This window comes from Volvox carteri (genome assembly GCF_000143455.1).
Source record: "Volvox carteri f. nagariensis unplaced genomic scaffold VOLCAscaffold_23, whole genome shotgun sequence".
Lineage (NCBI taxonomy): Eukaryota > Viridiplantae > Chlorophyta > Chlorophyceae > Chlamydomonadales > Volvocaceae > Volvox > Volvox carteri.
In genome coordinates, this window is record NW_003307566.1 from 327,932 (window position 1) to 353,964 (window position 26,033).

The 26,033-nt window shown below is 54.1% G+C and overlaps 4 protein-coding genes across 4 annotated transcripts; 2 read left to right on the plus strand and 2 right to left on the minus strand.

Moving 5' to 3' along the window:
- Positions 1–311: 311 nt before the first annotated feature.
- On the plus strand, positions 312–3,589 carry VOLCADRAFT_91846 (uncharacterized protein; the record flags this gene model as incomplete). Its single annotated transcript, XM_002951261.1, has 6 exons — positions 312–568; positions 680–931; positions 1,153–1,453; positions 1,857–2,290; positions 2,614–2,821; positions 3,320–3,589. The coding sequence occupies 6 exons, from the start codon at positions 312–314 to the stop codon at positions 3,587–3,589; spliced, it is 1,722 nt and encodes a 573-aa protein (XP_002951307.1).
- A 2,373-nt stretch (positions 3,590–5,962) lies between these two features.
- VOLCADRAFT_101983 (uncharacterized protein) lies at positions 5,963–10,113 on the plus strand (the record flags this gene model as incomplete). The annotated part of the gene is made up of 11 exons (XM_002951262.1): positions 5,963–6,037; positions 6,546–6,686; positions 7,251–7,393; positions 7,600–7,679; positions 8,067–8,113; positions 8,523–8,622; positions 8,873–9,009; positions 9,293–9,397; positions 9,512–9,618; positions 9,722–9,785; positions 9,982–10,113. 11 exons carry the CDS (start codon positions 5,963–5,965, stop codon positions 10,111–10,113), a joined length of 1,131 nt encoding a protein of 376 aa, XP_002951308.1.
- A 4,394-nt stretch (positions 10,114–14,507) lies between these two features.
- cycl1 (L type cyclin) lies at positions 14,508–17,229 on the minus strand (the record flags this gene model as incomplete). The annotated part of the gene is made up of 7 exons (XM_002951357.1): positions 16,899–17,229; positions 16,569–16,712; positions 16,147–16,316; positions 15,958–16,039; positions 15,301–15,798; positions 14,931–15,184; positions 14,508–14,805 (listed from the first exon to the last, which is right to left on the minus strand). Exons 1-7 carry the CDS (start codon positions 17,130–17,132, stop codon positions 14,508–14,510), a joined length of 1,680 nt encoding a protein of 559 aa, XP_002951403.1. The 5' UTR covers positions 17,133–17,229.
- A 5,535-nt stretch (positions 17,230–22,764) lies between these two features.
- On the minus strand, positions 22,765–25,213 carry VOLCADRAFT_91849 (uncharacterized protein; the record flags this gene model as incomplete). The annotated part of the gene is made up of 6 exons (XM_002951358.1): positions 22,765–22,914; positions 23,497–23,637; positions 23,869–24,081; positions 24,323–24,407; positions 24,681–25,058; positions 25,200–25,213. The coding sequence occupies 6 exons, from the start codon at positions 25,211–25,213 to the stop codon at positions 22,765–22,767; spliced, it is 981 nt and encodes a 326-aa protein (XP_002951404.1).
- Between the last annotated feature and the right edge of the window lie 820 nt (positions 25,214–26,033).

Consider the following 26,033-nt stretch of genomic DNA (forward strand, 5'->3'; position numbering starts at 1 on the left):
CCAGACCATTGGATTTTGCCGATGTCAACTGTCGTATATGCCTGGAGCAAATAACTGCGTTTCGAAGCTGTAAGGGATTTGGACGTAGGCTAGGAAAAGCTACCGACGAAGTGCCGTGACCGGGTGGTGAAGAGATTGTCATCATATTGGCTTAACCTAAGCAGCTATCACAATAGACTATGTCGACGTGCTTATTTGAGCACTTGTCGAGTGGATTTGTGCCAAACTGCCGTCGTACATGCCTTCGAGCATGGTGGTAAATTGTGGCTTGCGTTTTTCACTGTCTATAAGGCTTGGCTCTGTAAAGTACAATGGCTTTGGATAAGCATGAGCCTTCAACGTCAGGCCGCGTTGCAGCGAATGTGGCCATTTCCGACCTTGATAAGACAAACCCGTCAACAGGGGATGGGACCATCTTCTATCAGAGTGGCAACATAGCTGTCATTGTCTGTAAGCAGTCTGGCGGCCAGATTATAACGTTCTTCAGTGATTCAAAATCGTCGGAAATCCTAGCCTCATTCAACGCACAAGGAGTTGGGTTTGTTTACTATCCAACGGGAAAGCCTTGGTAAGTGTTCAGGATCATGGCCGCAAGGGATGATGCCACGGCCACATCGCGCTGTCAGGATGGCATACAGCAGTGCACATGTGTTTCAAAATGCCTTATGTTACTCCTCAGCTGTGACAGCATCAACCTCTGCGCAGCCTCGATACTGCGCTCCATCGGACCTAGGCCTCGCGCCTTGGTGCTGGGAATTTGTACCCCCATCCCCCGACGCGCTGCCCAGCACTTCCCCTTCCAGAGCCTAGCCTACTTCACGCACTACCCTTGCAGGCTTGTGGTCACAGAAGCAGGCTATACGCTATCCGACAAAAAGGGAAATGTGGTGGATCGAGGGAAATTCCCCCGCACGAGCAATGAGGCCATCACGTGAGTTGCGGGCGATGGAATTCCGGGAGGACGGGCCAAAGGAACGGGGGATCACACAAAAAATGTGGACATAAAACTCCCCAGTCCGAGGGGTGGATACCAGTGCGCAGCAGGGTGGGAAATCGCGCCCACGAACAAGCAACAAGGCCCCACCACTAGCCGTCGGCTGGCTGGCGGCAAGAAACGTCAGAGGCTTGGCAACCTCCCCCCTCTCCCCACAGCCCTCTCCCTCTCCGCGATGAGGAACCTCCGCCCTTCCTTCTGCGGCCTCGTTCCACGAGCGAAAACCATAGCCCGTACGTTTCCCTAACGCTCAGGTTGGAGGCATCAGCGAATCTGACGATTCGGTTTACCAACCGACAGAACATCGTGGCAGCATTCCGAGCTGCGGACTGTGTACGGGAGTGGCAGTGCGGGGAGTCACCGCGGCGTGCAGAGGGGCCTTATACCGCCAAGGTGGTGAGCAGCCAGCCAGGGGGCAAATTGGAGCTGGATGTGGCCGCCATTCGGCAGCGGCAACAGGTGAGTGCGCGGAGGGGAGGGGAGGGGAGGGGAAGGAAAGGGAAGGGGAAAATCATATGAAAAAATCATACGAAGAAAACAAGAGAGGTGCAGTTTAATGATCTGAGCCGCGAGCAGGACCTGACAAGTGAGACGTCTTGTGTGTTAGGCGGGGGAAAGGTGCACGAGACGTGCGTGATGCACGTTGTACGTGGGGAAGACATGTCGTACGTCAAAACGCGGCGCCAACGTAGTAGATGTCTGGAGCAGCGTGGTTAGCCGTCACCACTTCACCTTTCATCTCCACCACGCTCATTCATTTCTCCTGCCCATCACGCCCATCTCATCTACCGACACACCTCGCCAACCACCTCACCAATCATCTCATCCCTTTCTCAACCTCTTATGCTCCACAAAACCGCAGACATTGGGCAGTGTCTACGTGTCCCCCGGGCCCCACGCGGTGGAGACGGAGCGACCGGGTGTGGGCTCCCTGAAGAAAGCCCTTCGCCGCATGGACCCCTCTTGCGCACTGGCCTCTACCGTCACCGACCTCAGGAATCTGGACGCCCGCCTGGGCCAGATTGACACGCTGGGGCTTAGCAGCACAAGCACTAGCAGCGTCTCGGGACTGGGTGGCTCGGGCCGGGTGCTGTACGGAACAGCTCGGTCGGCATCTGCTGGGGCGTTAGCGGGGGGAGGAGGTGCAGGTGCGGGGGGAGGAGGAGCAGGGGGCGGGAGTTTGGCGGGCGGCAGCAGTTGTGGGCGGTTGGAGGATTACGGGAGCCCGGAGCTGAGCAAGACGCAGCAGCGGTTTGCTAATGCTTTGCGGCCGGTCGAGTTCAAGTATAAGGCCAGGTGGGGGTTCAGGGGTTTTAGTAAGGGGTTTTGTGTGCGGGATGGGGTTGTGGGGAATGTGGAGAGTCCTGGGGGCTACTGGTTGGTAGATGGCGAAGGTGGGGGAAGAGAGACCAGGCGTGGAGGGGGGCTTTGGGGTTGGAGGGAGAGGGAATCACATAGGAAGCGCTTGTGTGTCAAGCTGATGAGGCCGGGGCCTTGGGACTTGGTTGAAATGCCCGACGTCTCATGGATTTTGGTCAAAAATTCTTAGAAACGGCTTCGCGCCACATCTTCTCACAACTCCCTCTACACCATGCCAACCAACACCTAACCGCCCGCAGGCGCATGAAGCTGCCGTACATGCGACTCCGAGACCTTGAGTCGCAGGTCCTTGGTCAGACGGCGCCCTCCGACACGCTCATCGTGCTCTGTGTCTTGGCGGATTGGAACCCGGTGTGCGCACGGGTGGAGGCGCAGATTGAAGCGGCCCATGGGCAGTTTGTGGAGGAAGGGGCGGCGCGGAGTGGCAGCGAGAGCGCTCGGATAAAGGTACGGGAAACAGTGTAGGTGTGGGCGCCGTGGGGACCCCTGGAACAAAGACATGGTGAAATGAAAACATTCCCTGTTCACCAGAGGGTCCACCTCGCCCCTTCTGGGGCCTCCTACCCAAAAACACATATGTGGGTACACTTCACTCCTGTACCTGGGGTTTCCCTACCTGGCGGGTAGCATCCACCAACTACGTTCGTAACGGGGTGACATAATTCGTGTTCGTGACACCTGTGTTTGTAATTAGACTTTACAGCCTTGTTGTCTGTATGTCTTGTGTGTTTTTCACCATGTCTTTGTTCCAGGTCCTTGTGCCACGGGAAATTTGGGTGATGGTGTAACCGACACCACCTTGGTGGAGTAGTAGGGTGGAGTATCACGGGCATGCTGGTTGAGCTGTTGTTTACGAATATGTGGTGAGCGAAACCAATGTGTGCTTGCGTGTGCCCCCCGGTACCTGTCGGTACACCGGCCCCACGGGACGACATGCGACGACAGATATACAAGGTGGATGCCAGCGAGGGCAACACGTTGCAGGACAAGTACGGCTTCCGTACGGTTCCCATGTTCCTCATGTTCTTCGAGGGCAAGCTGGTCTTTGCGTCCAACAACGTGCGAACCGCTTCAGAGGCGCGGGACGCCGCACTGGCAGCCCTAACACGGGGCCGCAAACAGCAGTTCCTGTCGGAGAGCTTTAGGTTTAATCCCGGAGCTGATAACACTCTGCTGGAGTACATAAGGCCCACCACGGTGCTCCGGGAGCTGTGAGGAGGAGGGGTCGCCGTACAACTCCCGTTCTGCCCTTTTGCTGTTGCTGTACAGCGTCTGGTGGCCGCGGTGGTTTTGGTTGGAGAACGGAAGTTTATCATACCTATTGTCGTGGTGGTGGCGATGGTGGCGGTGGTAGTAGCGTAATTAAGTACTATAGCATGTAATAGCAGGCGGGAGAGGGTGAGGAGGAGGAGGAGAAGGAGAAGGACAGCAGCAGCGGGCTGCAGGTAGGAGGGCAGGGGGCCGTCGATACCGGAAGAAGCCAAAGGCGCAATGTGGGTCTGGCTTTTAGCGGGATGGGTTGCGTTTCCTGGCTGCGCTGGATGCTGGTTGGGTGGTGGCGGGTGGGCGGGTGGTAGTGGGGATTCCTACGAACTGGATGAGGCCGACGAGGGGGGAGAGGGCCCCTATGCAAAAAATGGCCCTGAAGAGCATTGGGGGGGAAGTGGTGTTGTGTGGTGCGTGTATATGTGTGACTACAGGATGGTGGTGGTGGTGATGACGGTGGTGACGCGTTGGAACGATGGTGGAAAGGCTGGCACATCCGTTGCGTGATGGGGATGACAAACCTCGGCGTAGGGATCTGCAGCAGCACGCCATCAGCGGCACAGCTTAGTGCTTTTTTGGTTACCTAGGCGCTCGAACATGTACACGCTAAGGAAAGTCAGACTTTTAGTATAGCTGCTTTGCTGTTCTTAAGGAAACAACGACGCTTACAGTACGTTTTCGCGTGGCGTGAAGTTTTGTGTGAAAAAATGGATGCGTCGCATGCCCGGCTTACTCGGTCGCTTGACTGGCGCACCTTTGCTGCAAGGGCTATAGTTGACGTAAAAAGCCGGTTGAGGGGTAACGGCATGGTGCAGGGCTGGAACTTAGTATGCACGGCCATGTTGTTGAGCCGCTGGGCCTGTAAACTTAAAGAGCTCGTACTTGGTGGTTTGCGCTTGTAGCAAACGGAGCGCGCGTTTTCCCCTTGCAAGTCAGATCCCCTCCATTCCTCAGTCCTTTCTCTTTTGCTGTCTCTGTCAGCCTTATTTGACCTATCCGGTACTTTAAGATGAGATGTCCAAGGATCTTGTTTTTCCGTGTTCCCAGTTGACCAGACATGTCGTCATGCCTTTGCCGCGCTGGCAGAAATATTATTCACCGTACCAGTAACCGGGACGTAGGCACTGATGGGCGAAGAAGGATATCGAGTAAAACACCGGGCGGGTCATATAAGAAGCTACATCACACTGCGGCTTGGCTGTTTGACGATTTCTTTCTTTCACTTCGTGTTCTGGAAACACAGGCGTGCATTAAACGCGTCGCGTATGCAGTGGAGATCTGCATGTAATTAGAAACCGTAATATCGCAATGGACGTAGTCACAAGAGCGATGGAGAGCCTCAAGACGGCCGTCACCGGCAGCGGTGGCGAGTGCAAGACGCAGGTAAACACATGGAAACAGTCTTCAGCGTTAAAGCAGTAGCTGCTCCTGCTGCTGATGCTGCTGCAGCTGCATGTTTGCTCAGCATAACGTTGCAGACAGAGAAACACCCAGGAAAATAACATCCTTTGAGGTAATGACCCGTGGGTCACTTAGTCAGTTAATGGCTCGAAAGTCCCGAACAACCACCAGCCTCGGCGTTTACACCGTGCTATCCGACATGTGCATGGCAGCCCGTCGGTACTGATGTCATGCAAGCCTATGTCTGCCTTGCTTGTCCAGCCATCTATCTGTCTTCCTGCCTAATATCATTGCTGCGTTTGAACGCATTGATTGCAATCGATTTGAAGGTAGGTGCACGCCGGCGAACGTCGATGAGGACAGAAAGGGGGTAAACCAAAGGAGATGGCAACTCTTTGGTTTCTACTTAAAATGCGGCCCGACTAGGACGCGATGAGGAAATAAAAGGGTTATCACACTTGGTAACCTTGAATCCCTCCCCTTCCCTCCCCACCTCTTCACAAGCCCCGACTGGTTAATTATGGCTTCCTTACTTCTGGCGCATCAGTCCAGCCTGGGCATCAGCTTCACTCCTTCACGTGGTTCGTCTTTCCCCGCCCCTCCCTCCCTCTCCTGGCGGGCCCCACCCCCAGCAGGTGGACACAGGTGGAAACCTGCAGGACCTCATGGGGCACCCCCTGGAGCAAAACACACAGGTACATGTCTTATGCTCGCAACATGGCGGGGTTTCCTTTCCCAACCCTAGTAACCCTCCTTCCCTTCTTCACTTCCTCCCTTATGCCGTCTTCTTCTTGCGCCCGGGTCCGGTATTCGGCTGCCTGCTTCACGGCTTGTCAGCGCTCCGGGGGAAATCTGGGGGGCCGAGTGATCCGTACCTCGGGCGGTGTGACGGTTACGTCCAACAAGGACCCCCAGCACACCATGCGGGCGGTGTGCTGGGAGGGCCCGCGGAGTGTGGTGGTGGAGGAGAGGCCGCGACCCCTGATCACCGACCCGGTGCGCCGCGTGCAGGCCACGAGATGTGACTGGGGGGACTGGGGGGACTGGGGGGAACTGGGGGGACTGGGGGAACTGGCGCGAGTTTAGGGGACTGTCGGCTGTGGTTTCGGCGACGCGGAGTCGCCCGATGTGAAGTGGAAGGGGTGACTGCGTGCCAGGCGCTTTGGCCTTCGCGTGTGTGTATGTGGTGGATTCAGGAAAAGGCGACTTACCAAGCGCCGCAACCAAAACCACTTTGACCAAAGCCGCTGGTACCTCGCGACGGCTACGCTGCTTACCTTTTTGACATGTCGTAAAGGAAGAACGTTTTGAAGGCGAATGTTTTCCTGGCACATCACGTCCTGCAATTAACTGAACACGCGCTCCTAGTTTGGTGCCGCAGCGATCTCATTCCTTTAAGCCGCACATTAAGGGAAGAGAGGGATTTCTGCTTCTCTGTTCCCCACACCCCCTCCCTACGTGCCTCCGTCCTCCCTCCTCTTCCCACTCTCCCCTGGCTCCACAGCACGACGCGGTGTTGCGCATCAGCAGCACTGCCATTTGCGGCTCCGACCTGCACCTCTACCTGGGCAGTGCTCCGGGAATGCAAAAGGGCGACATCCTGGGTCACGAGTTCATGGGTATCGTAGAGGCCGTGGGCCCCGAGGTGCGGTTCGGTCCTCTGTCTCTCTCTCTCTTAGGTAGGCCCCCTTACGAGTGCACAGCTCTGAAGCCCGGTGGTGTGTATGTGTATGTATGCTTAATGGTCGGTTGTTCAGAAGGAGCATACGTACATGCACACGTTTTACACGTGTGCATGGGCGTATGTTGGGGAGAGGTGCGAGGGTGGTTGGTGGTTGGGGCTGGTTGGCCGTTGTTGGGGTTTGTAGGAAAAGGAAGATAACTTCTTCAGCCCGCAGGAGGAGACACGAGGGACATCGATCCCAGTCACCCTTCAGCCAACGTTTGTCTTCGGCAGTTGTTTTCCCTTCTTAGGGGGGCCGCAAAACCCCCCTCCCCAAAAGCATGTTTTCTCACTTGATGGCTCCCGTGACTTGGTACTTTAGCGACGACGTGTACACGGACCAATCCAGGGAAGCCCCTGATGCCCCTGATACCGTCTCAAACGGCATATCTATCCTATTCAACGCCTCCTCACCTCACCTCACCTCACCTCATTCAAACAAGGGGTCCACCCAAATTAACCCTAATTACATTTCGCCACACACAGGTTCGCAATGTGCGCCCCGGGGACCGCGTGGTGGCGTGTTTCGATATCGCGTGCGGGAGCTGTCGCAGCTGCCAGCGAGGTGCCTTCAGCGGCTGTGATGTAACCAATCCTTCCAAGGATCAGGAGATGCTGTACGGCGCACGGTGGGTTAGTTTTGAGGTTATGAGGTAGTTTTCACGCGGCGTCGGCGGCGACTGTTCCAATTGTGGTGGCAATGGTAATAACGTAGGTAGGCAACGTCGAGAGACTGTCGCTCTGGTGGCTGTAGTAGGCTGTAGTAGGCTGTCCACTGCTGACCGCCTCTACTAACCCCTCGCCATCCCCCAAAATCATGATGCGATGCCTGCAGCACCGCGGGCTTGTTCGGCTATGCCCACGTGACAGGCGGCTTCGAGGGCGGCCAGGCGGATTACGTGCGAGTGCCCTTCGGTGAGGCCCTGAGCAGTGATGAGACATAAACATTTTGAACCATATCCGGAATAGGGCGGGGGTGCTCGCGGCACTGGTTACCCTGATGCTTTGATTCGGCATGGTGCATATGACTACACTACAGACGGGGGTTCGGACTTCAGAGTTTCATAAGAGTGTCAGAAGGCGTGTGGAGACGTTGAGGGAGCAGGGTCTAGCAGCTGCGCATGGGTCCGAGTGTCTCCGTCATACGTCGTATTCAGTGGGCGGGTATCTTAATGATGGTGCTATGGACCAGAGCGACGTTGTTGTGGTGATGAGTTTAGAAAGCCCCTGTTGCCAGCATTTGCATCCACCGCGGCTGCGGCTGCTACGCTTTTGCTGTTTCACCGCTGTACATGGCAACAGCCGACAACAACCTGCTCCACGTGCCGACCGACCTCACGGATGACCAGGTGCGTGGGAAGAGACGGTGGGAAGAGACGTGGGTGCGTTTCCTGCCCCGCGTGGGGATTTGGAGGATGAAGTTACGTAGCATGGTGGCAGCCACCCAGGCGTGCATGTATTGCAGGACCGATGACAAGGGGGGAAAGGGCCGAAATTTAGTCTTGGATGCAGGCGTACCGTCATGTGTTCCATGCACTTTCCTGAGGGTCCGGATTATAGATATAGCCTAGTCTTGTATTGATAGCCTTTAAAACATCATTCAGACATCGTTAAGCGCGCTGAAATTGATTGGGACAAACATCGCATTGCGATGTGACGGATGCCACAGAGCTCGGTTACCGCAACATGCAATGCAGCACCTGGGGGCAACCCTAGACCAGCAGTATTTTTCTCGGCGTCCTGCTGCTGCGACTGCAGGTGTTGTTCCTGTCGGACATCATGTCCACTGCCTGGTTTGCGAGCGAGTTGGGAGAAGTCGGCCCTGGCAAGACGGTGGCTATTTGGGGAGCTGGCCCAGGTGCGACGTGTTTAAGAACACTCCTTTCCCAGCAGTGGCCTAGCGCCGTGAGCCGTGAGAAGGACAACGCCAACGTTGCCAAGCTGGCTAGCTTATATACCTTGAATTCAGCAATGTTGTACGGCATGGGAGCCAGGCCCGTACGGACTGCAGAGCTCCATTGTCAAATGCAGGCTGACCCTGGGACAAGTCGAGGCAATAACCCTACTACCCTGCTCATCCTCCTCCCGGTTGCATAATACTCATGCAGTGGGCATCCTCGCGGCCCACAGCTGCCAAGTTCGCGGCGCAGACAAGACCATCCTCATCGACGCCCAACAATACCGCCTGGACCACGCCGTCAGCAAGATCCCCGACCTGATTACGATCAACTTCGGAAAGGAAAAGGTGCTGGCAAAGATGCAGGGAGTGAGAGCCTGGCAGCATGGGTTAGACGCGGTGCCCAGGGGTCACTCGAAATGTACCGTGGCATTAACCAAGGTCGTGCGGTGCAGCTGGTAGAGGGTCTAGACAGACGCCGCCACGTCCGTGGCTTCTGCCAGGTGGCCGGAGCAGAGGGGACAAATAGCCTGTCCCCTGCATAACCTGCGCCACCATTTGCCCAGATGGTAGTTCACTCTTGCACCGGAACAGGGACGAGCCCTTGCCACGCACGTGCCTCACCCTGCAGGTTAAAGAGGCTCTAGAGCGTATTGTACCCGGTGGCCCGGATGTATGCGTTGAGGCAGTCGGCTTTCACTACTGCAAGAGCATCGCACACGCCGCTATGGTCAAGGTACGCAATCAGGCGGAAGGATGAAACGCTAAACGCTTTGATAGGCGGTGTCGATGGATGTGTGCATATGCCAACGCTGATAACAACCTCCCTGTGCAAAACGTTACGTTCCAGACGATGATGGAGACGGACACAGCCGACATTTTAAATGAGCTCATCTATTGCTGCCGCAAGGGTGGAACCATCGCGTGCGTTGGTGTGTACGTTGGCCTGACGAATGGGTAAGCCATGTGCATCACCAAACCATTACCCATGTTACAAAACATGATGCAGCGCAGCATCGTTACAGCATCGACGGCATCGGGGCTTATGGCGGTTGTGCAGGTTCAACATTGGAGCCTTCATGGAGAAGGGCCTTACCCTCAAGGCTGGCCAGACTCCAGTACAGGTGCGTGTATCTCATGCTTGCATGCAGCCGTACGAAGTGGGTGGCGTCAGCACTTGTTCTTAGGTGCTTGTTATGTCAGTGGATAAGATACAGCGCAGGTCGCATATCAGATGCAGGAGAGGTAAGGCATAATCTGATTGCGCTTTACGCTCGGAGCTCGGATTCCTGATCCTAACGACGCTTCTTATTCCCTCAGAAATATTGGCACCAGCTGCTGGATATGGTTAAGACAGGCAAGCTGGATCCCACGATGGTTATAACGCACGAGTTGCCTATCGAGGACGCTCCGCACGCCTACAAGATGTTCAACGACAAAGTAAGGAGGTGAAGGTCGTCGATGGCAGATGCAACATTCCGCTGTATTTTTACTTGTGTTCCTCTGAAAGTGGTGAAGGTAGTTGCAACGTTTTGCTGTAGTAACTCGTGCTTTCTGTCCATGATCCCTCGGTGTACAGACTGATGGGTGCATCAAGGTGGTTCTGAAGACTGGCTTGGCGAGGGCTCAGGCGACATCCTCCCCACGTGGCCCACCATGAACCTTATCTGTAGGGCCATCAAGCACAGCTGGAGGGCAAAGCAAAATGAAAAAATGAAGTCGAGCTGTGTGATGCAGACGGACATTTTGAGATTTATATCGTCTCGCATTACATGGGCGGGATTAACTGATGAATGCGTATTGTGTACACCACACGGCGTTAGCAGTTCTTCCCCCTGTGGAGGATATTGCAGCTGGAACCGGGCCCATGGTGCTGCAACGTCCCCCCATGAGGGGGAACCCATTGCTCCCACATACGTCAGGATGTAGTACCTAATCCCATGCGTGTTCGTCCAGGGTTGAAATATTGTCTAGAGGTCTTGTTGGGTTGTTGGGGTTTAACACTAGGTGATTTTTGCATGCATATAATGTTCTTAATAATATCCTGAAGAAGTATGAACGGGATGACGGCGGTAGAGTTTGCAGTGGAAAGGCCAGGGCAGTGCAATATTGCTTGAACGCTCAAAACTAATAATGCACGTCACGTCCTTTAGTTCCGAAAATGGCACACGATTGTACGAGTGCTTTGGAGGCCCTATTAGGTGATGTACCAAATCAATGGCGGACGGCGGCTCTTCAATCCATCGGCCAGTCAGGTTTGCAGAAACCCGCATCTGCGCCTTCCCTCATACAAGCTACTCAACTCCTGGGAGGTTAGGTTGGAGGCAAGAGGGATCTCGAGCAATCAGCCTCGAAACATTTACGGTGCGTCGAGGCACCGCTCCGACATGCAGTACAAACGCATTGTTAGCCCACCAGTTATTTTACAGGATAATATTACACTTAAAGAGAAGACACAACCCATTCCGGCAGATGCCTTGCCACCTCGTGCGGCTCTCGCTTAGTTCGGTTTGCAGTCTTCTGGGCCGCTGCGTTGCCAAGCCAGGGGCTGGGAGAGCGTCCCGGTTGGCGTGAGTGAGGGAGTGAGGCGCGCACGGAGGAACGTAGAGCCGCGCGCCTGCCCCTGCGCTGTGTTTCGGCCCCCGGTCAGGGGCCCCGGTGCTCGTCCTTTTCTCGGGGCGAGCCGCCAACAGTGTAACACCCCAACAGTAAGGCGCCACTACGCTTCCATATATCCACCACCCCTATCAACAGAGCATATCACCCCGCCGTCATCACTTTTGGGCATGCCTGGCTACACAAGTGATAATAGGTTGTTGAACATTGTCTACCGGTAAAGCGATAACGCGAATGCAAGTGTGGCTGGTGTCTGCCCTGACGGATATGTAACAATGTGCTTGGGGTGTAGTCCTAAGGATCCTAGCGCCATGGAATGTGGCCGCAGAATGATGCGGCTGCAGGTGGCGAAGAGCAGATGCATCCAGAGGTTTGGGTCCAAACCTTTGGTAAACTTCTGGGTGTCTCTGTGTGAGGCTCCACATGAAGCTGTGTTTCCTATACAAGTTTTGCTAATTTCTGCTGTCCTGATTTTATGTGCCTTGGGAGTGTCCATGATTTCAAGCCGCGGCTTGCTGTTTCCCTGAGAATTGCCCCTATTGGGAACTGATACCTTATGCTGCTTCTTGGGGCCCCTTCAGGCTACCTCTTGAGTAGTGGGTGGCAAAGTCACTCCAGACAGAGCCTCTCAAGCTTCGGGGTGAGCTGTATTGCTGTTAAAGGTTGCGTTTCCGTCTGAGGTGTTGCAGTGCAGTGCACTATCCGTTATGGCCTGATGGTCCTACCCTACCACAAGGCTGCGTCGGCAGAAAGCCGGAAAAAGGCCCCTTTAATCCGTGCAGGCCTACCGCTTAGCCACATGTGCGCAAACTGCTGGGCTGTCTCGCTGTGCAGAGGTCGGCGCACTTTGCGAAAGCACTCCGTAAGCCGGCACACATTACAAGAGCACTCGGGAAGCTAATCCGTCGTAATTCTGGCGCGCGTCAGTCGCCGACCCAATCGAGACTTTGAGAATGGGAATCGGCAGTACCGTGCGCTGAACTCGTGGATACCGGGTGCATGCCAGTACGGCGGCCAGATTCGGGACATCACCTCCGAACGTCTCCATACGGCTCCAGCTTACTGAACACAAGTCGGACACATCCGACCGCCAAAGCGCCGACCGGTGAAGATGAACGCACTATAGCAGACAGCGCCTTGCTGCACTGGTGGGGTCCCGCGAAGGTCTTAAGCTTTGCGTAGCATTTGTTCATAAAATACAATCTCTTTAAGGAAACGCTAATCAAATCGTAATGCGCAAGGCCATGGGCACGGCAAGCCGCCGCAAAGGTCGCGGAGAGATGTCCGCGCAAATTGCATGTTCGATTCGCATAAGGTCGTCAACTGCATGTTCCTTCAATACGAAACACGGCATCGTGTGAACCGTAATATAGCGCGAGAAACGTGATGTTACCTTGACCCTCGGTCCAAGAAACCCGCAAACTTGTTGTTTGATGTTTCTCAGCTACAGGAAAGATACCTTGAAATAGAGACATAGAGCTTAGACAAGGTTATGCAGAAGGCTTAACAGCTGGGCGAGATAATGGGGCTTTTCGCGCTGGGGCCCCCGCCAAAAATGATCGTACCTGAAGTGAAGCTTTTTCTTTTAAGGCTGCTGTCCATTGCTGCCATAACCAGTGGTTAAGATTATAACGTTGTACTTACACGTCGAGCATACATTCGGAGGAAGTTTATAATGAATTAACCAGATTCCGCTTCATGCTCACTCGCCACGATCGACGTCCAACAAACCGTCGTGAAAATGCACCAAACACACCTACCTACCACAAGCTGGCAGGCGTTAGAAGTCCAAAAGTAGAAGATGCTCGATGTCAACGTTCCTGGCACGTTAGGCCGTTGAAAAGGCTCTTCTCACCATGCGGCTGCCGGCGCCAGCAATCATGCGCCTGCACAGCACCTGCGCATGACGGGATACGCCGCGCCGTTCATCCACAACAAATACGCCCTGCCACGTGCGCCAAAACACGCGCAGAAACTGGTAGAACTAGAAAGTTAACATAAGGGGCCCCGCGCTGCGGCTCCTTTAGTTGAGCCATGAGCCCATGGCACGCATAATGCACCAGAGGCACATATGAGGATACAAGTTTAGATACACGCCACGAAGGCACCAACCTCCGACACGACGCGCAGTCCTTAATGCCCATGCCCTCGTACGTTCCCAAGACGCACTCCTCCCTATTGCCGCCACCACCCTGTGTGGGCCGACCGCGACTTCGCACCTGGTATGCCTCAAAAACTGTCAACACCGGCCTCCCGACCGCTGTGTTCCGCTCCTGCTCACAAAAGTTCTTGGCAAAGGAGAATTCGCTCCGTCCTTGACACGAACACGATCAGTCATAACAGTATTAACAACAATGCGTTGTCTTTTGGGTTTTTATATTTTCGGATGAAAAATGCGATGTGCAGTCAGGATTGCGCACAGTTCGGGCTCAGGTAATGCAAACCCTGCTCCCGACGTCCCACCTGCGCCGTTGGCCCCAGCGCACGCAGCTTAACGTGTTGAAAACCGTAACAAAAACGTCCGAACCAAAACCAGCGTGTATGTTTGAAGGCTACGAGTTTGCACCTGAGCACTGGTACAGACAACCTTAGGTCCGCCGGAAAGTTGGGTTGGTGCAGGTCCAGTCAAGACTCTCATCGGCGATGTCGGTCTGGATGCCTTGGCGGCAAAAGTAATGGCAGTTGAAGGGCATCGTCTCTCCGGTCTACGGGGACAGCCAAGACAAAAGCACAGGTACACAGGAGAGCCATTAAGTATTGAATATACGGACACGTGGTAATGTGCAAGAGATTGTGATTTAAAAACGAGTCTGACAAGTATGCAAGGCCCTCACTGCAAGTATCTGTCCGCCCAAGTCCGCCGCGGAGGCGTCCTCTAGGAATAGCGTATATATTGATAGAACATCATTGGGCGACGATCCGAGGAATAAGTCATGCTGATGAATTAACAGTAAATTACGATGTGCATGGCACAACACGGGGTAAGACCTTCATTCTGTCCGCTTGGTGTTGACCAGAGAAGCGTACCCTAGGATACCGTGAACATTGAAAATGTGGGAATTTGACAGCCAACGAAACGTCGTAATGGTCTTGACACAGCACGGGTAATTTTGCAGAAAACACAGCCCTCATTGCAAGTATCTGTCCGCTCAGGTTCGCTGCGAAAGCGTCCCCTAGGAATAGCGTATATATCGATAGACATCATCGGGCGTGTGATAGTCCAAGGATGCTTACAGCAGGGTGGATGGAGGGTGAACGCACTCACCTCGCGACTCGTCCCTGTTTGCGCCCGTGCTCCGCGTCTCCCGATCTCCCAACTTCTCGATGCCTCGCTCCCGCTCCTTTTCCCTGTCTCGACCACGATGCTCAACTTTCACGTCGCGCTCTCGCCGGTCCTTGTCACCACGGTCCCTTTCCTTTTCGCGCTCCCTGTCCCGATCCCGCCGGTCCCGATCCCGGTCGCGGTCCCGTCGATCCCTGCTGCGGCTGCGGCGATCACGCCTGATGCCATCTCTTCGGTGAGAGTCCCTGTCGTGTGGATGGGAGACCGAAGAAAAGAAGCAACCGCAAATAGTTGCATTAGACACTAACCTCGTCGCAATACTAGATGCAATTCCAAGACGAATGTGCTCTCAGGTATCAACGCAGCGCACCTTTGCCGCTCCCGGTCGCGGCTCCTGCTTCTGCTGCGACGGCTCCGTTCCCGCTCCCGATCGCGGTCTCGATCTAAACTCCTGCTCCGGCTGTGGGATGGACTGCGCGACGAACTGCGGCTGCGCCATCTGGTCCTGTCTTGACTTCTGCTCCTACTCCGCTTCCTCGACTGAGCCATCCCCTCCAATGTGGACGTTGCGCCTCCGCCGTTCGCCTGCCCAGCGCCGCCCGTCGTCGTGGCACCATTCGCACCCTGGAAAGTCAGGTATCCGCAAAGGCCAAAAAATTATCTTTAGCGCCACAGGTTTGGAGGGCGAGGTAACGTCACGGTTATCAAGAGCCACACCAGCTCACTACCTGTCAGCGCACCTGCTGAACGGTAGACACGACGTCTGTTTCTATCCGTTGCTGCTGCACAGCCGCCGCGGCTGCCGTTGCCGGCGCAGATGCTGTACCTGGGGCGCCTGCCGCAAGTGCTCCCCCTTGTAAGCGCTGTTGCGCCGCCGCTACGGCAGCAGCCAACATATCGGCTGCCACACTGGCACCAGGAGGACCTGCTGTCGACGTTACCACAGGAGCAACTGTTGCGGGCGGCCCCTGCTGCTGAGACGCCAAGTCAGGTCCCCCACGAATGACGCTCGAGTCTTGCGCCGCAGGGCTGTCGTTACCCTCGAGCCCCGGCGTGAGCTGCTTAACAATGCCCATGCCGCTAACCGCCTGCTGCTGCTTAATCACGTCAGGGTTCACTTCAATGTAGTGCGCCTTCGGTCGCTGGTACACGTTGTGCAGGGTTAAGACAACCTGGACGAGTTGGTCGGTGGGCACCTTGAATGCCTCCCACCACGGCGGGTTCTCCGGCAATGGGACCTGCACAATGACAGGAGCAATTTTGTTGCTGTAATCCTAACACTAGTCCTCGCGGGCATTAGCACCAGCAAGGTTTGAACTGTAACAAATTCATGCTTCTAAAAGGCAGATTGCGGACTTCCATGCCAAAATCCTGGACTGTCAACACTACACGCTTACCTGGAGCCTCCTCGCTGCGAGGTAGATAGCACCCGCCGCCACCACATGGGCCTTGAAGCGCACGCACAGCGTCGTGCGCAAGCTGCATTAGCGGGGGATATGGAAGGCATGCCAAAGAGATCAGCACAACTGCCGCCGCCTTGCCAGACAGACGCCGCATAATACTTCGGGTATGACCCATTGTCTTACCTGTCGTTCAGCATGTTCCATGCCAGCTGTTGAAGCTCGCCGCTACCGTCCAGGCTGTGCACAAAGCTGTTGACGTACTTATGCGGGTGGACCGCATGGATGATAAACCCGAAGGTCTTGAGCAGGATCCGCTCGTAGGTGATGACGCGCTCCTTCATCACGTCGTATTCCTACATACGCACCGGATACCAGCACCACCATCTTCCACGCGTCAGCAACTGCGCAACACAGGCGGAGGGGCTGTTCAGGTGTGCCCAAGCTAATGCTGCATGGGAACATGTGTCGACAGCCTGACACGAGGAAGAAAGAGAAAGGACCACGCATTTCCCTCCTTACGCCCCCCTGGCAGCCTCACGCCAAGGTAAATCCGCCTTTCACACGAGCTTAAAAGCCGGCCTCGCGTATAGCACGGTAGCACTCACCTTTGTTTCCGGTATAAGTAACGGCATACTTTTACTGCCATCACGTCGCTTATTAATGCGGTCAAAGACCATTAAGATATCCCGCGTACGTCTGTGGTTTTCTTCGAGCTTCGTCGCCAGAAACAAGCATGCGCAGGCCATGCGCTGCACGGAAGAAGGGCCAAAAGGTTACCAATACGTTAGCCCAGGATCTGTCTTCAAGTACCCGTGCACAAACGGGGGAGCCGGAGACGCAATAGGAACGCCCCAAAATCTGAAGGATAAATAAGAAAAACTTAGTCGGCTGCATCGCGCCTTCAGCCGCCTCAATCTTGCCCAGCCGTCACTCACCCGAACGTTGAACTCTCGCATGCTCTTCCTGCAAAAAAACCTTTGGAAGAGGACTTGCCCCGTGGCCATTACGGCCTGGGGACATTTTAGCAGAATGCCAGCTTCTTGGATAAGTTCGCAACCAAAGATGCGCAGAGTCGTTTCTGTCTCCTCGTCTATATCGTGCTTCCTTGAAGGGCTGTTAGCTAGCTCCTCGTCAGTAAGATAAAAGTTGTCTAAGGCGGTGTATATCATATCGCGCCAAGCCCACGCTTGGCTCTTGGCCGCGGACTTGGCTTGGGAACTTCTTACAACAAGACGCACAAAGAGTTTTGCAGGTGTCAAAACTGTGGGAGCTTGTAACAAAAGTTTGACTTTTCATGCATCCCAAGGACGGAATGTATTTTAAGCGGCTGCAGGACAACCAATTCATGGTCCCGCCATACTTTGCATACTGCAGGCCGTGCTGCTGCTTCATTTCCGGGTCAAGACATATCTGTTATGCCATGCTACACTGCGAACTAAGGACTTAGGGGGCCCCTTAAAAAACATGCGCAACCGACCCAGCACAACTAGTTGCCGAGTAGGGCAACAACTTTGTAATGGAACCGCATAAGTAAATACTTATCCACGGTATTGTCGGCTCCCTGCATGCCACTGGACAACTGCATATCTTTCCCTGCGGTTGCAAGCCGACTTGTATGCTGCACTGCTGCGCGACATCTCAGCATACAGGTTTCAGTGACAAGGCTGACATACAACTTTAAGCTTCTTAGGCCTTCTGAACGCCTAATCCGCTCGATAGGTCCGTGAGCCACACGAAAGCATAGGCCCAAACTGAGCGATGTGGACACCGCCTTTCGGCCCCATGTTCAAATTTAATGACAAGCATCTTGACATGCAAACGACAGCTCGACCATACCATGTGAACGAACCTAGAAATGCTTGTGTCTAGGTGATTGCGTGCGGCCCCATGGCAACCGCCAGGCGGTTGGCCATGCAATCCGCAATGCTAGTTCCACGATCCACAGGATTCACTTTGCTGCAGCAATGCCTGCGCCGTGAAGGAACGCTGAGAGACGATACTAGCCATGCACAACTGTACGGTACATTTGATTTGGCCCACGCGCGTTTCGACAGACCTACAGACCATTAGCAACTACTGAGGGAGGGAGTGAACATCCAGTCACCCCGTACTCCATGCTAAAGACTTCGAAGCCTATCGCACGCCGCTCTCCACGGCACGGACAGACATACTGTAAGCATAGATGCGTCCGAGAGCTTTGCTAGCTATACACAACTCTTCGTTAGGTACTGCCGTACAACATGACGGATAGACACACGCACGGGACCATACGTGAGTGACGACTTTCAGAGCGGCAGAGCGCATCTCACGTTGTTTGGGGGCGGGGCCGCTTCCTCGCTCATGCATCAGCATCCCTCATTCCAAGCCCCACGCCAGCCATCCACTTTCAAAACGTAGGTCTCATCGTGAACCAGCCGGAGAGACAGGACACAAATCCAGAAAATAAAGAAAGGACTTGCCGCAGACAAACCTTCACATGGACATCACCTGTCAGGTCACATGTGACAAAGCTCGGCAATTGGCAAAGCAGTTATGAAGATACTTATCCCACGATTATGGTGGTATTGATAAATACCGTTTGGAATTGGAGGTTTATGAATAGTTCTGAGGTGTACCGTCGGTACGATGACCGTTGGCCCAGTGAGCCAAGGGCTGCCTTAGCGGCGTTACATTTCCCCCCTCTTGATTGTGAACCGGTCCTCAGGGCACCGTGAAGATGAGGTGGATATTTAGGGTAGAGGCACACCTTTAGCGTGCAATTTTCCATGGTATGTGTGGACTGCCTCTGGGCATCCTTGGTTGCAGCCCTTTGCGGACTCCCAGGAGTCATACTCTGGGCCCAGTTTGTGCCACCGGACTGGTGATATGTGGTGATATGTGTGTGTTACATGGTTGGGGGTGCGTGACCCCATACCTGTAAGACTACCCAAACGAGCCGAAGGCCCAAGGGCAATATCTATACGCCTAAAAGCCACGGAGAACAGGAAACACCGCACTATCAGTCTAGACTACCGGCCAAAGGGGATAACTGAGTTGCGGTGCCACATACTTTCCAACATCCTCGCCAGACGAACTGGTTCCCATTTCATGGCCTCCAACATGCTCTGTTGAAAATCGAATCCCTCTTCCACACGAATATCATTATAGGCTGGGCATTCCAATAACACGTGTTTTTCATACTCGATTTGGCTACTAGTACCACAACAGCGGCAAAACCGCTGCTCCCCGGGGACATGGTACTTGCCCCTTCGTGCTCTTCTGTTTGCCTCCAGAGCCCAGCAACATAAACGAAACAGCATTAGCTTACGATGTGCTAAACGAGGAATGAAAACCTTAGCACGTGTTGGCCACATGGCGCTTTAAGGCTGTCAGTGGGCATGGACCACAAATGTTCCACAAATATTCACCCGCAGCTGCGGGAATCGCAGGTGGAGGTGCCGTGTTGCTGCCAGCCTTGAAGGCTTTCAGTCTGGAGACTTGGTACATGTCCTGCATGTGCAAGTGTGCTGGTAGTTGCAATTGAACCGCTGCTTCGCCATACGCACGTGTTTTGTTCGATGCTACAGTCGCATGACGCGACACACCAGTGATGGGGAACGGGCCGAAGTGGCGAGGCAAGTCTCTCGTGTTGGGTGCCTGGAACGTGAAGTTCGTGGTGCTGAGCAGTACTTGCTGCCAAACCTCAAACTGGGCCTCATGGCGAGCTTTGTTACAATTTTGGTATTAAGGCCAACCGGTCAAAAGGACCTCGGAGTCGGGTACTCCATCGCTTCCGCATCACATTCGCTAAACAAAGATTTTCTTCCTGAATTACATGGCCAGCCCAGCACGGAACCCGTTCCGCGCACAGTCGGCGGAGACGGACCAGGAACGTTACCAACTGTGCCAGGTGAGCCCCACTATGGCGAAAATGCTGGTACAAAAGGTCCAGGCCATCTATGACAAGTACGTCAGGCGCGCCCAGCGCAAGGGCATCACCCCGCCGTCACACCTGTTTGAAACCATAAGATAGCTCTGCGACGAGCAGGATCACCGCACCGCCCTTGGCATTCTAATGGAAGCGAACGCAGCACTTTCTGTATGCACGTAGAAAAGCCGCGAACTGCGGGATCGCTTAACCGCAGCTGCGGCAATACCGGCAACAACAAGAGTGTCGACAGAGTTGGCGCCATCCGCAGCAGCAATAAGGCGATCCCACAGTTAGCGACCTTTCTGCGTGCCTAAAGAAAGTGCTTCGTTGGCTTCCGTTAGGATGCGGTGATCCTGCTCGTCGAGCTTTCTTAGGGTTTCAAAAGGTGTGACGGCGGCGTCATGCCCTTGCGCGGGCGCGCCTCACGTCTTGTCATAGACGGCCTGGACCTTTTGTACCAGCATTTTTCGCCATAGTGGGGCTCACCTGGCACAGTTGGTAACGTTCCTGGTCCGTGCGCGCAACGGGTTCCGTGATGGGCTGGCCATGTAATTCAGGGAAGAAAATGTAAAGCCAATGTGATGCGGAAGCGATGGAGTACCCGACTCCGAGATCCTTTTGGCCGGTTGGACTCAATACCAAAATTGTAACAAAGCTCAGCAGTTGGCAAAGCAGTTACGATGATACTGATCCAACGATAGGGTGGTATTGATAAATTCCGTTTGGTATTGGAAGTTTTTCAATAGTTCTGAGGTGTACCGTTGGTACGATGACCGTTGGGCCGCTAAGCAGAAGGACTGCCTTAGCGGGCCGCTAAGTGTTTACATTTACCTTAGTAATATCAATAAGTAATATCAATAGTGAAGTAAGCACACGTACATATATGGCAGGCGTGGAACTGTATTTTGACTTTCCGCCGTACTGCAAATGTGGGAATGCGTTCCGCACTTTCGCCATGATGTGTCGCTATAAGCATTGGATGGGTTTGCCCATGGGTTTGCCCAAGCATGGCAGCGGCTATATCTCGCCAAAACAGCACGTCACGCTGATGCGTTTCAGGATGTGTGTTTGGCCTTTGGCGGTTAATCGACCGCACGGTAGGGAACGGTCTGCCCGGTGGTGCCGGGTCTGTGGGAACCGGCAAGCTGTTGAAGATGAATGTCATGTGCTGCTAGATTGTCCTGCGTATGCGAATATCCGTTTGAAGCTTTGGGACCTGGGGGTTACTCCTGGGGACCGCATGATCGAGATTATGGGCGTCAAGGATCAACGCAGGTTAGCGCGCGTCCTGGACGACATTAGAAGATGCAGGTTGCAGTGCGTTGAAGATTAATCAATCTGTTATTGTTGGGTATTGGCATTTTTCTTTTTAGAGTTCCTGTTTCCAGTTTGGCGGTTCATGAGATGCGATTGTTACAGTGGACCCCGAACGGGTCGAGTGCAGCGCCCATAGGAGCGCCTCCCGCACAACACTGCGGGCCTTATTCAAAAAGAACTCGGCCAGGCCGTACTAACTTCACTGGACGCACGGCCTCAGTTAGTACGCTTAAACAGAAAATTGAGGCTCCGACGTGCGCCCTCAAACTTCGTCATCGTATATCGGTAAACGGCAAACAACCATGTCTGCGTCGTTCATGAGCCTTTTGGCTCGTCTGGACCGTACAAGCTTGAAGCTTGTAAACGTAAACGTAACGTATCTTTCGCCATTCTAGGCTCTCTGCGGAAAGTGGGAAGAAACCTATTTCCGCAGGTTTCCATTTACGCATGTTTCGGTATCGGCTAGATCCCTGCTAGCGGCGTTACATCACATATGCGTAAACCTGATCTACGCACAACCTAGAGGCAGCGCAGCTACAAGTTTACGCATGTGTAATATGCTAAGTAAACTTGTTATTAGCTGTTACAAGCTGATGTCTTCATGCCTACTACACACCTGCGACATATGCCCCGAAAGGCAGACGAGCAGAGCCAAAGCGAATCATTAATTGATTTTGGTTACTTTTCGATAGAGGGTCCGTTTAGCGCTCTATCAGACCTTTGTTTTCCTAACAAGCAGTCGTCAAAGTCATCGAGACCAGAGGTCAGCAAATAAGGCGGGTCCTGCGGGTCTGAACCACGGTACCCGCAGCCGAAATTCAGCTTAAGGCCCCGGCTGCGGGTCCCTAATTCGACCAAAAGACGTGATTTGCAGCCTCTATTAGGGCTGAGCGCTGGACTTGAGTCTGTGTTTGGCTTTGTAAAAAACTGTCACGACCACCTATACACAATTCGGCGACGGTTGTCACTGACTTTCATCGCCGTGCAGATGGATGATTCAACGTGACTCGCAGGTGCGCCTTGCCGTACATGTGTTCATAGTACGGCTGAAGCCGCCTGCCATATGGCTGCAGTTACCAAAACGCTTTCCCTCCTCAATTTCAGGTAAGTCACACGCAGTGCTGGATGTCACTTTCGATGATCCTAAGACCGGCATGCTGTTCGACGAGTACTTCGGCTTGGTGAAGAAAAGAAAGTTCTTTTAGGTTTACTGACCAAAATTATGCCCCCCCGCAGCCATAGAAACCGATTTGCCGACCTCTGATCGAGACCTTCATTAATAACCTTCTAACTCTTAACCTCTTTGTACGTTAACAATACTGCAATCGCGCCTTGTACCCCGCACTTTAGCATCAATTTCACTCCCGCAATCCTAAAGACCCCTGCTGGCCTCCGTTAATCGACTTCATCAAGGCGCGCCACATAAAACCCCATGGGCCCCAACTGCGAAAAGCCCACGAACCCCGGGGGCTTATTCAGCCCGCATTGTCCAGCGCAGCTGAAGTGACAGCTGTCCGCGCAGTCCTCTTCACAATACGCATCGTTCCCCCGTGTTTACCCGCCGTCGAAACTGTTCATGCGGTGCCTGTCATGTGGCATGAGTTTGAGCCGCCGACCTGCTGACTGCATCTGGCTCGCATCTCCGGCCAAAACTCCTTGCAGACTTGGAAGATGTTTTTGCACATCTCATTGACCAGATGCTCCGGGAGCTGGGCCAGGGTCTCCTGAAAAGATCAGAGCAGGGCAAGGAGGGAAGGAGAGAGACGAGGAGCAACTTAGGAGAGGTAACATGTGATGCAAACGTCAAGAAGGGAAACAACTGCCTACTACCGCCCAAGGCACCCACTGCAGTTGTCCAATAAACGTAATGGAGCAATAAAGCGACGAAGACGAAGCTGCCCGGCATTCATTACGACACCATTGCGCGTGCGTTGGTGAGAGGGAAGGGGAGGGAAGTCCAAAACCAGTCGGAAGATGTGAGGAAAATATGACGGAAAGTTCAGAAAGTATTGGACGGTAAACCTTCAATAGGTTTGGTGCAGAAGGATGGACTGCCAACAGGTCACAGCAGCAGATAGGGCTGTGTTTGGGAGAAATTATTCAATTTTTTAGCTTTCGTTTCTATGCTTGCAGGACCCCCCCTCTTCTTTTCCCGTCTTACCCCTTCGCCTCCCGCAGCCCGCCCCCCTTCCTCCATCCCTTCCCAAGCCGGCCCCAAAAGTCCCACCCACACAAAGCCCGCAGAAGCTCAGCAAATGCAAAGTACCACAAACCCTAAAATCAACACACCCATACGCAGTATGCACCTGCAGTCCATGTACGTCCTTGGCGTCGTACAATGTGGCCTTGACCGCCGCCACCATCTTCTCACACACCGTACCCGGTACGACGTGCTGCATGGCCTCGTCGATGCGCTCCTTCAGACGATCCTTAAGAGACGCAATCACCTTCAGATGAATACACGTCATACATTAAGTACGTTACATACGCGACATATGTATTTTAATTTTAAATATATTGGGTCAGCATATTCACCATTACCAAACGGAACAATTTTTTGAAGGCCGCGAACATTGGCGAATCAGATGACAAAAAGCTGTAAGATGGCGATGGAGCGGAACAGACAGAGGAAGCGGCGCAACGGGAAACACACACACACACACGCCACACGCCCCCACCTGCTCCTGCAACCGTAATTTCGCCTGCTGGTCCAAAATGATCTTGCCCTGAACCGCCACCTGCGACTGAGAGCTGTGAAGCGCCCCCCGGACCGCCTCCAACTCCGCAGCCTGAGACGCGTTCTGCTGCTGCAACACCGCAATACTGGCGCCCTGCTGTCGCACGGTCTCCTGCAGAGAAATGTTGGTAGCTTCCAACTCCCCAGCGCGGACCTGTACGGCGGGTGTATGTACGCGCCAGCCGGGGGGGAAGGGGGGAGGAGTGGGTGGTGGGTGGTGGGTGGCATCCTGGTATGTGCGGTGTTGGTGGTGCTTGGTAGCGCCACGTGGTGTCCCAACCGATTGTTGAGGCGCCACAATGAGAGAGGTAAAAAAGAGTTTCCCATGCGCATCCATCCGCCACGGCATCAAACCATCAATCTGACCCAGACCGCCCCTCCGTGCCTCCACTCACCTCCACGGCCTTGAGCGTCGCCACTTGTGCCGTGAGCAAATCCACTGCCTGCTGAAGCACCGACTGCTCCTGCTTCTTGCGCTGCCTGCGCGCGCGCGTCGGGGTGTGTGTGTGTGTGTCTGTATGTGTGTGTGGGTGTGTCTATGTGTGTACTACAGGATACAAAACATCGCTGACGTGTAATTGTGTGGATTGCATGTGTACGACAAGTAATGAGCGGCGCCTGTGTGTGTGCGTGTAATACTTGTATATGCGTCGAGAGGCATGTGCGTTGTGGGGCACAGAAGAGACGGGAAAGCGAGAGAGATAGAGAGCCGCTCCATCCCTTCCTCGCCGGCTTTTGCATGCTCGCCTGTACTTTTGCTGCGCTACCCGATTTGACTCCATTTGCTCCGCGTTACGTTGCCGTCGTTTCTTAACGCCGGACGTGGCCTTATTCGCAGCCCCTCGTGCGCCGGTACCGCCGCCGGCGCTGCCGGTGCTGCCGCGGCGCCGTCGGCCCTCCGGTCCACCGCTGAACGCGGCCGTGCCGGGCGTACTGCTTGTTGGCTGCGGCTCCTCCTCCACATCCTCCCCATCCCTCTCGTCATAATACGGTTGAAGGTGCTGAAAATGGTGCGGTTGCTGTGATGGTTGCGGCGGTTGCCGCTGCTCGTACACTTGCGGAACTTGCTGTGCCATGTCGATGTCTGAGCCGTCGGTTTCGCCCCCGCCATCGGAAGATGGCCGGGAGGCCCTACAAGGTATAGAACCAAATTATTGTGTGACGTGTGGCTAGGGAGGAGGGCTGTAAGTTTCTTTGTTCGAATAGAGATAAACCGCATGGGGCCAGCGTCAATTTAAACCCTCCACGTAAAGTCAGTTAATCTAGACTCACCATCCAGCGGCCATTGTGTGTGCACTTTCAGCTGCCCCACTTGTGCTTGGCAGCACTGCAAAGAGCATGCGAAGGAAGCCACGGTAATCCACTCAAACGTAAGTGTGATAGGGCCGTGCACGAATTCCCGAGGTTGGACTTGGAAGCTGACCTTGGCCGTCCCTCAAAACAGATGTGGCAGGGCCTTCAGTCGTGACAGTGGGCGCAGTGTTTATCAGCGGAACATCTGTCGGAATGTCAATTTCGCCTAGGTCCAGCAGAGCTGCCATCTCATCAAACGGAAGGAGGTTCTCTCCTTCTTCGTTTTTAAATATTGAGAAAAGATTGGTAGAATCAAACCTGTCCATATCGAAGCCCTAGGTTAACCAATTCGTCGACTGAAAGGAGCCAAACAGCGCGCCGCAGGAAACTCTGCTGTATCAGTGTCAAAAGCTACTTCACTTATTATAATGTCCCTCTACGGATATAACATCGAAAGTAGTTGTGAGTAGGAGTTGGTACTCAAGGGTTGACACCACGGCAACAAGTGATGACGCACGATAGGAGGATCCGGAATCGATACAGTGACTGTGCTTGCAAACGTGTGATCACACCAAACTGATACCCGACTGTAGAATTTGGCAACGTTGTGCATGCTTCCTACAGCTCCCAAAACATTCGTACACGAGAGTACATTACAACTGCGTAGATGCTTTAGGTTGGAATCACTGAACAGGCAAAACTTTAAAGTCGCTTATGTGGGTCGGCAAGAAGCGTCATTTCTGGGCAGAAAGTACCTTGCTATCGAGCAGGACGTGTTCCTTGGCCTGAACATGCTGGCATGTGTCTCCGTAA